The 10615-nt window shown below is 48.2% G+C and overlaps 1 protein-coding gene across 3 annotated transcripts in view; it reads right to left on the bottom strand.

The window, feature by feature from the left end:
* Window positions 1-442: 442 nt before the first annotated feature.
* mmel1 (membrane metallo-endopeptidase-like 1) overlaps window positions 443-10615 on the bottom strand; it is a 142325-nt gene continuing 132152 nt past the window's right edge. For all 3 annotated transcript variants that reach the window (XM_078425052.1, XM_078425051.1, XM_078425053.1), the window contains 2 exons: window positions 9723-9799; window positions 443-1330 (listed from right to left, as the gene is read on the bottom strand). In XM_078425052.1, coding sequence (XP_078281178.1) covers window positions 1231-1330; window positions 9723-9799 — 177 coding nt within the window. In that variant the 3' untranslated portion in view covers window positions 443-1230. The remainder of the gene's footprint in view (window positions 1331-9722; window positions 9800-10615) is intronic.

Genomic DNA, 10615 nt, shown 5'->3' with positions numbered 1-10615 from the left:
ATTTACAATACCATTGAGATTGGGCCAGTGGTTGACTCATTCTGGCAGCAGGTGCCACTTTTGTGTAAGTAATGTGCGCTGTACTGATGGAAAGGCTTGCATCCACAGCTCATCCATCCCTTGCTACAATGGGATACGCAGACAGCTGAGGGGCCAGTGAAGGAACCATCTCAAAACAAATGAGTTCATAACCGAGTTACAAATTGTGTTGCTGCCAAATCATTCCCACTGAGTTTAAACCCTACCCAGACACTGGAGGGATGGCAGAGGGAGGAGCAGGGAATGAGGAGGGGGAGTCATCAGGACCCCACCTCCATAAAATATAACAACCATCTGTAACAGTCATAAAGAATTTATTTGGAAATACTGACAGAACAGGAATATATTAAAATCAAACACAACTCACCAAGATTAAATAGACCATTAAAAGATGATTTCTCAAATGATTGTTTTTTTTGGATACAAACAATATAATATAAATCATTAATACATGATTAAATATATTAAAAATAAGGTGCAGCTTGAAAAAGATTTCATACTTGGACTAAAGCACATTGAACCAAATGCTATCAAAAAACGTCTTCAAATACCACTTTTTGAAGGTTTATTCTGTACAGCAACACTGGGGAACTATTTTTTTAAAGAAATATCATCGCAAAAATCTCACATTGTTTCACACAATACACCTGAGCTATGAGTGCGTTGGGAAATAGAAGCTGAAACGGGTTTCAAGCAACTAGGACACTTCATTGTAACAAGTTTTAGCCTTGGCATGCAGGAATTTTAAAAATCATTAAGCACTGCTTATGAGACAGACTCTACCAGTGTAACAATAGGCCCAGTTAATCTTAATGTACCTTCCACTAAAAAAACTGGCCACCTCTCCTTGAACCATCTCACGAGCTGGCAATTTGCACAGACTCCTGGAACTACAAAATGGTTTCACTTTAAATAAGGAATTCTATGCTGACTAAAGCACCTTGATGTTATTACTGAATGTAAGTAACAGGTAACAGTCGTGTTAAGGTATAAAACTGTGATTGTTTGCAGGATGTGTTTAACCAGCCCACAACCATTCTTTGGTCTGCACATACCCACAACAACAGCGAACAAGAGCAACAACCTTGGCACTGACTAATTGGAGAAGGGTTATTAGGCACATCTATTGGCTTCAGCCACCTTCAGAGCTCAGCGACAGGTTTTCGAAGGTGTGTGCTAGCTGCTCTTTGGTTACCACACACGGCACCTCTTGGCTGGGTACATCACTTCCCCACTTGAACACTGAAAGGCCTCGGCAAAAGCTTCAAAGTTTTGGAGGGAACCAATGACTCTGTGGAGAGGAGGGAACAAAAAGAACAAAACTGCATTTACAGGGTTAAGGAAAAGACACAAAGCATCGTCCTCTACGATAATCCTCAACGGGGTGCTCCGCAGGGCTGCGTTCTCTGCCCCTTCTTTGCTCCTTGTACGCCCACGACAGTGCTGCCATGTACAAATCTAATTCAATTTACAAATTCACAGACGACACCACCATTGTGGGCCGGATATCAAATATATAATGATGAGACGGAGCACAGGAAGGAGATTGAGAACCTCGTGACCTGGTGTCGAGACAACAACCTTTCTCTCAATGTCAGGAGGACAAAGGAGATAATGATCGGCTTCAGGATGCAAGGCAGGACAGATACCCCAGTTTGCATTCATGGTGCCAAAGTAGAGGTGGTTGAAAACTTCAAATTCCTTGGAATCAATATCACCAACAACTTCTCCTGGACCGCACATATTGAAACAACGACCAAGAAAGCGCACCAATGCCTCAACTTCCTTAAAAGGCTGCGGAGGTTCAGCATGTCCCCAACAACTCTCACCAACTTCTACAGGTGCACCATAGAGAGCATTTTATCAGGATGCCTCACGGCTTGGTTTGGGAACAGCTCCATCCAAGACCGCAAGGCAAAAGGTATAGAAGTGTGAAAACGCACACCTCCAAATTCAGGGACAGTTTCTTCCCAGCTGTTATCAGGCAACTGAACCATCCTAGCACAACCAGAGAGCAGTGCTGAACTACCATCTACCTTATTGGTGACCCGCGGACTATCCTTGATCGGACTTTGCTGGCTTTACCTCATGTTCCCTTCCTGAGTGCTGGGAAACATGTGGAAGATCGTGCTTGTTGGTGGCCTCCTGTGGCTGCATAGCTACTGCCACTGTGGGAGAGTCCATTAAGGGGATCACCTGCCCACAGCTCCACAGAGCAGACGTCCTCCTCCCATGGATTAACTTTTAATACAAACTATTTTAGTGATGTTGGGTCGGGAATAAATGTCGGTCATGTATCAAATCACGAGCAGAATAGACAGTACACTGTTTACTGTTTACACTGTAAATGGCTCGATTGTAATCGTGTATTGTCTTTACGCTGACTGGTTAGCACGCAACAATAGCTTTTCACTGTACCTCGGTACACGTGACAATAAACTAAACTGAGACATAGTGAATGCATCAAGGATCCCAACCATCCTTGCCCTCTCCTCCCTGCTACAGACAGTCGGGAGGTACAGAGTCCTGAGGTCCCAAACAACCAGGTTTAGCAGCAGCTACTTTCATACAACTACCATGTTCATGAACACAACCTCAGCCTAATCCTACCTCAGCTACGGACTGCTGCAGACCAGTCTTGCATCACCATGCCTTGATTTCTAAATGTGTATTTTCACACTAATGTCATAGTTTTCTTTCTGCGGTCTTTTTCTTTTAACTACCTTGTAGACTTTGGGTGCTAAGCAGGAAAGTAACTGCAGACGCTGGTACAAATCGAAGGTGTCACAAAAAGCTGGAATGACTCAGCGGGTCAGGCAGCATCTCAGGAGAGAAGGAATGGGTGACTTTCTGGGTCGAGACCCTTCTTCAGACCCACGGGTGCTATGCATGTATAATTTATGTTTTGTGTGTCATCTGACTATTTTACCCAGAGTCGGGAATCAAGAATCCAAGCGGCAAAATATGTAGGTGTTTCCGGTGATGGAGACGGTGAAATCTAGAAACGGTAGGGAGATGTCAGAGATGATCCAAGTTAATTTGGGAGCAGGATGGAAATTAGTGGTGGAGTTGATGAAGTCGGTGCTCTAACTTCAGATAACCTTTGCTTTCCCTCTCTATCCCCTCACCCTTCCCAGTTCTCCCGCCAGTCTTACTGCATTCTATCTCTGTCCCGCCCCCTCCCCTGACATCAGTCTGAAGAAGGTATTTACTCACAAAATGCTGGAGTAACTCAGCAGGTCAGGCAGCATCTCAGGAGAGAAGGAATGGGTGACGTTTCGGGTCGAGACCCTTCTTCAGACTGATGTCAGGAGGGCGGGACAAAGGAAGGATATAGGTGGAGACAGGAAGACAGTGGGAGATCTGGGAAGGAGGAGGGGAAGAGAGGGACAGAGGAATTATCTAAAGTTAGAGAAGTTGATGTTCATACCACTGGGCTGCAAGCTGCCCAGGGGAAATATGAGGTGCTGTTCCTCCAATTTCCGGTGGGCCTCACTATGGCACTGGAGGAGGCCCTCTCCTCCGCCTAGCAGAGCTGGTTCTTACCCTTAACAACTTCTCCTTTGACTCCTCCCACTTCCTCCAAACCAGAGGCGTAGCTATGGGCACTCGCATGGGCCCTAGCTATGCCTGCCTCTTTGTCGGGTACGTCGAACAATCCCTGTTCCGGGCGTACACCGGCCCCATCCCCGAACTCTACCTCCGCTACATCGACGACTGCATTGGTGCTACCTCTTGTACCCATGCAGAACTCACTGACTTCATACATTTCACTTCCAATTTCCATCCTGCCCTTAAATATACCTGGACTATCTCCGACATCTCCCTCCCGTTTCTGGACCTCACCATCTCCATCACAGGAGACAGACTAGTGACGGACATTTACTATAAACCCACTGACTCGCACAGCTATCTGGACTACACTTCTTCCCACCCGGCCCCCTGCAAAAAGTCTATCCCCTACTCCCAATTCCTCCGTCTACGCCGCATCTGCGCCCGGGATGAGGTGTTTCACACTAGGGCTTCAGAGATGTCCTCATTCTTCAGGAAATGGGGATTCCCCTCTTCCATTATAGATGAGGCTCTCACTAGTGTCTCTTCTACATCCCGCAGCTCCGCTCTTGCTCCCCCTCCCCCACTCGCAACAAGGACAGAATCCCCCTCGTTCTCACCTTCCACCCCACCAGCCAGCGTATCCAACATATCATCCGCCAACATTTCCGTCACCTACAACGGGACCCCACCACTGGCCATATCTTCCCATCCCCTCCCCTCGCTGCATTCCGCAGAGACCGTTCCCTCCGTAACTCCCTGGTCCACTTGTCCCTTCCTACCCAAACCACCCCATCCCCGGGCACTTTCCCCTGCAACCGCATGAGATGCAACACCTGTCCCTTTACCTCCCCCCTCAACTCCATCCAAGGACCCAAACAGTCTTTCCAGGTGAGACAGAGGTTCACCTGCACCTCCTCCAACCTCATCTATTGCATCCGCTGCTCTAGATGTCAACTTATTTACATCGGCGAAACCAAGCGCAGGCTCGGCGATCGCTTCGCTCAACACCTGCGCTCGGTCCGCGTTGGCCAAACTGATCTCCCGGTGGCCGAGCACTTCAACTCCCCCTCCCACTCCCAGTCTGACCTTTCTGTCATGGGCCTCCTCCAGTGCCATAGTGAGGCCCACCGGAAATTGGATGAACAGCACCTCATATTTCGCCTGGGCAGCTTGCAGCCCAGTGGTATGAACATCGACTTCTTCAAATTTAGATAGTTCCTCTGTCCCTCTCTTCCCCTCCTCCTTCCCAGATCTCCCCCTATCTTCCTGTCTCCACCTATATCCTTCCTTTGTTCCGCCCCCCTGACATCAGTCTGAAGAAGGGTCTCGACCCGAAACGTCACCCATTCCTTCTCTCCTGAGATGCTGCCTGACCTGCTGAGTTACTCCAGCATTTTTTGAATAAATACCTTCGATTTGTACCAGCATCTGCAGTTATTTTCTTATACAGTCCTAAGAAAGGTCTGGACCCGAAACGTCACCCATTCCTTCTCTCCTGAGATGCCACCTATCCCGCTGAGTTACTCCAGCATTTTGTGTCTACCATCAAGAATCGAAGGACAGGTTTAGGGTGAGAGGGAAAAACGTTTATAGGAAGTTTATAGGAACGTGAGGGGCAACTTTTTCTCCACAGAGAGTGGTGGGTGTATGGAACGAGCTGCCAGAGGGGGTAGTTGAGGCAGGTACAATAACAACATTTAAGACACTTGAACAGAGTGCAGCGTAGGTTTACTAGGTTAATTCCCAGAATGGTGGGACTGTCATATGTTGAAAGACTGGAGCGACTAGGCTTGTATACACTGGAATTTAGAAGGATGAGAGGAGATCTTATCGAAATGTATAAGATTATTAAGGGGTTGGACACGTTAGAGGCAGGAAACATGTTCCCAATGTTGGGGGAGTCCAGAACAAGGGGCCACAGTTTAAAAATAAGGGGTAGGCCATTTAGAACTGAGATGAGGAAAAACTTTTTTAGTCAGAGAGTTGTGAAGCTGTGGAATTCTCTGCCTCAGAAGGCAGTGGAGGCTAATTCTCTGAATGCATTAAAGAGAGAGCTAGATAGAGCTCTTAAGGATAGCGGAGTCAGGGGGTATGGGGAGAAGGCAGGAACGGGGTACTGATTGAGAATGATCAGCCATGATCACATTGAATGGTGGTGCTGGCGCGAAGGGCCGAATGGCCTCCTCCTGCACCTATTGTCTATTGTCTATTGATATGGATAGGAAAGAGTTAAAGGAATGTAGGCCCAATACGTGCAAATGAAGTGAGCTGAGATGGAGGGTCTTGGGTGGCACGGATGGGTTGGGCTGAAGTGCCTGTTCCGTGTTGTACGACTCTATAACACTGGAGGGAACTCTTCTGTGAAATAGTGGGAGGGGATCCTTTGCTTTCAGCTGGGAGAGGGGACGGAGCCTCCATTTTAATTCCGCATTAGAAAGGCAGCTCCCACGATGGTGCTGTAATCCACACGCACTGTAACACAGTGTCATTGGGATATGCACAAAAGCTTTGTGTGGAACCTGAACCCACAAGTGTCACCCTGGCACTGCCACTAAAGCAGGGCTGTCAGAGTCCCACAGAGCAGGCAAAGCTGGACGTGATCTGCTCAGGCAGTGTCGGTGAAGACAGGAACAGAGTTCATGCTACATGCCCATAACTATTCATTGTCAAACCTCAACTCTCTTTCTCTCTGCGTAGATGTTGGCTGACCGGCTGAGTATTTTCTGCATTTCGAATCTCACAGTTTTCATGTTTTTTTCTGCTTTTTTCTTTATTTTAGTTTAGAGATACAGCATGAAAACAGCCCCTTCAGTCCACGGCGTGGAAACCGACCATCCATCGCCTCTGTTAATCTACTTTCACATCTGCTCCTTACACACCAGGGGCAATTTACAGCGGCCAATGAACCTACAAACCTGCACGCCTTTGAAATGTGGAGGAACCTGGAGCCTCTGGAGGAAACCAACACGGTCACATGGAGAACGGGCAAACTCTACACAGACAGTACTCGAGGTCAGGTTCAAATCTGGGTCTCTGGCGCTGTGAGGCAGCAGCCCTACAGCAGCCCTACAGCAGCCCCACTGTGCCGCCCTCTAATTTTTGACGCAATGGAAACATTTGTGATTTTCACCACGTCTGTCTTTGCACATTTCTGTCCTTTTTACGGGAATTTAGCCAATGTTCACAGTTCACATTGGTAATTCTAGTATGAGATATCCTTTGTATTCTGCTCAGTTCAATCACATATGGCAATAGCCACAGATAATCAGCAAGCAATAAATCCCAATGCATGTCAGAACTAAGCTACAGAGCACCACAGCCACCGTCTGTCTACACCAGGGGCCTACAAGCTCGTCAGCATGAGGGCCACATAGGAAAAAAATAAAGAAGTGTGAGTTTTATAAATTACTGAACTCAAAAGAGTTTAGACTAGGTTACGTTAGATTAGATAGGAAAGGTTAAACTAGGTTAGGTTAGATTAGGTTAGTTTACATTAGGTTTATATGGCAACTAATAAATAATATTCAATTTTTAAAAAGAGCTTGAAATATTGGAATATATATATACAATTATTTATAAACCAGAAAAAATATAGTGACCATCACTGGGGGGGGAGAGAGAGAGGAGAGGGAAGGGTGGGGGGGGGGGGGGGTGGGGAGAGAGTGGAGGTGGGGGGAGAGTCGGGGTTAGAGGGAGAAGTGGGTGAGAGCGGGAGCGCGGAGAGGGGGAAGGTATTAGAGGGTCTGGTAAAGGGGCGCCATCACTTGCGGGGGCTGCCTCCTCCCTCTCTCTCTCCCTTTCCCCTCTCCCTCTCTCCCAGAGCCAGTGAGATCTGCGCCGCTGCTCCACTCTCTTCCCCGGCCCCGTCTCCCCGGCCCCGTCTCCCCGGCCCCGTCTCCCCGGGGTGAGTGGCGGTAGTGGCGAGGAGCAAAGTTTCATGTGTTTGATCTTATTTCACTGCGTTAGAGGGAGACGGAGCCGGGAAAGAGAGCACAGATCTCGCTGATGCTGGGAGAGAGAGAGGGGAGAGAGAGGAGAGGGAGGGAGGGAGGGAGGGAGGGAGGGAGGGAGGGAGGGAGGGAGGGAGGGAGGGAGGGAGGGAGGGAGGGAGGGAGGGAGGGAGGGAGGGAGGGAGGGAGGGAGGGAGGGAGGGAGGGAGGGAGGGAGGGAGGGAGGGAGGGAGGGAGGGAGGGAGGGAGGGAGGGAGGGAGGGAGCACCTGCAAGTGGCGGCGCTCTTTCACTGGACCCTCCGACACCCTCCCCCTCCCCGAGCTCCCGCTCTCACCCGCTGCTCCCTCTACCCCGACTCTCTCTCTGCCCCCCCCCCTCTCTCTCCCCGGGGTGAGCGGTGAGGAGGGAAGTTTCCTTGGGTTTGTTGTTTGCGAGGGGGCGCTGCGATCTCTCGCCTTGTCCTGGCTCTGGATCGGTGGCGATCCGCTCTCCGGCAGCTTCTGCCTCCTGTTCCCGCAGCCTAAGAGCTTGCTGCGGGCCGGATAAAATCTCGTGGCGGGCCGGACGTGGCCCGTGGGCCATAGTTTGGAGATCCCTGGTCTACAGCACACATTCACTGTGCCTGCAACAGGGCACAGCCTTGTAGCTGGACCATGTTACTGGCACGCTGACTGCTACTGACTATGTCCAACACTCTGAAATTGCATGATAATTAGGGTCTGATTTAGGCAAGCCTCGTTCTCTTTCTCTCCTTTGGACAATTTGGGGTCAACCAACAAACTTACAACTTATCCTTAGCATCACCTATTGCACCTTGGCACATTTTACATCACGTGGAGAATTGCCATTTGACCGAGTGGCCCAGGGTGAATCTTATGCTCATCACAAACCACCTCCCACTCTATTTTATGTAACTTTATTATTCCCATCTCCATCATGACTTCAGTTATAATAAGTTCATAAGTTTGTAAGTTCATAAGTCACAGGACCAGAATTGGGCCCATTCGGCCCATCGAGTTTATTCCGCCATTCAATCATGGTTGTTCTATCTTTCCTTCTCAACCCCATTCTCCTGCCTTCTCCCCATAACGTTTGACACCCGCACTAATCAAGAACCTATCAACCTCCACCTTAAAAGTACCCAAAGACCTGTCCTCCACAGCCGTCTGTGGCAATGAATCCCACAGATTCACCACCCTCTGGCTAAAGAAACAATTGGCCGGTTAGATGAACCAGGGGCTTCCCCACATCCTTTCCACATCTACTCTATCCAGGCTTTATATTATTCGATGTTTCAATGAGATCCCCTCCCCCCTCACCCCCATCCTTCTAAACTAAAGCGGTAATGCCATCATCCCTGGGATCATGCTCATAAACCTCCTCTGGACCCTTTCCAACACCAGCACATCCTTCCTCAGATAAGGGGCCCAAAACTGCTCACAATACTCCAAATACTCCCGATAACGTTTGTCTCTGTAGCTTCTGGAGGTTCTTCCTTGGAGCTCTGCATTGCATTTATCCGTGATCGTATTAATGGTCCTAGTTTTGGACTTCCTCCAAAAAAAGAAATCTCTTCCCAAACAGTCGCATCATCAAACCCATGATAATTTAAAGATCACAGCATGCTCTCTTCATCTCCACTGGCATCTAATTGCTTCTCATTCATTTCATCTTTAGTGCGAACCTTCATCTCCATGAACAGCTTCACATCAGGGGAATAAAACTCCCCTGACAGGCAGCAGTTAATATTTAAGTTTCATCGGTATCTGCTTAATGTCAGTTCAATGCAAGGCCGTGGTCTTTGTCCATGCCTTGCAATGATTAGTGCGCATATAGAGAAACCTGCCGTACATTCTTGGTCATTTATGACTCATTGCTGACAGTTCAACCGTTTGAGCTGTAACAGGCCCAGCACCCACCACTAACGAGGAGCAAGGCCATTTTACACGGTCATAGTTGCTGTTTTAAGGTGCAAGAAAAAAATCATACTCTCCTTCCCTCAGTCAGCTAATAAATGCACTAAAATATGTCCAGTGCCCCAATAAGCTAATGCACACACAGATAGCACGCTGTGCCATCTCTGTGGCTGAAGTAAAAACATAAAACAGATAAGAAATCAGTTAAGTCACCCTGCAACATGAATCCACAGATGTCTCTGTGAGCAGAGGTTACGTACCTGAATTGCAGAGGGGTATGAACATCAGTTTTGATGGCCTGGCTGGCATACTCAGGCCTGTAGGAGCCACACCATACCTGGAGAACACAGGTGAGTGTTAGACAGATAGTTTACAACCCAGCGCTATGAATATTGATTTCTATAATTTCTAGTAACCCTTGCATTCTCTCTCTTTCCCTCCCTCCTTCATCCTGGTCGTCCTGCTGGTTTCATTGTACGTATCCATTCGTTATTACCTCCTCGGCAGCCAACAATGGACCATTACGGGCCCTTTGGTCATTGGTGCTGGCTCTGATTTGCTCAATACCTTTTCATACGTCTAGATTCCCTCTCCCCTGACTCTCAGTGTGACGAAGGGTCTCGACCCGTAACGTCACCTATTCCTTTTTGCCAGAGATGTTGCCAGACCCGCTGAGTTACTCCAGCATTTTGTGTCTCCGGTGTAAACTAGTGTAAACCGGTGTAAAGCATCTGCAGTTCCTTCCTACACATATATTAGTGTTAACCAGTTATAAACAGTAAGGCAACAGTTTGCAAGCATGTTATGATTAGTGCTCTAGTATATGTTTCATGATTAGTACGGGTGTCAGGGGTTATGGTAAGAAGACAGGAGAATGGGGTTAGGAGGGAGAGATAGAACAGCCAGGATTGAATAGCGGAGTAGATGATGGGCCGAATGGCCTAATTCTGCTCCTATCTCTTATGATCTTATGATAATGAAATGGACTATCTAAGTGAGTGGAGACATATTGTAAATGTATTTATTAACAAAATGCTGGAGTAACTCAGCAGGTCAGGCAGCATCTCAGGAGAGAAGGAAAGGGCGACGTTTCGGGTTGAGACCCTTCTTCAGACTGATGTCAGGGGGGGGGGGACAAAGGAAGGATATAGGT

The sequence above is a fragment of the Rhinoraja longicauda genome, chromosome 30 (genome assembly GCF_053455715.1).
Source record: "Rhinoraja longicauda isolate Sanriku21f chromosome 30, sRhiLon1.1, whole genome shotgun sequence".
Classification (NCBI taxonomy): domain Eukaryota; kingdom Metazoa; phylum Chordata; class Chondrichthyes; order Rajiformes; family Arhynchobatidae; genus Rhinoraja; species Rhinoraja longicauda.
Note: the sequence above shows the minus strand (reverse complement) of the source record. Positions and strands in the feature narration are given on the sequence as shown.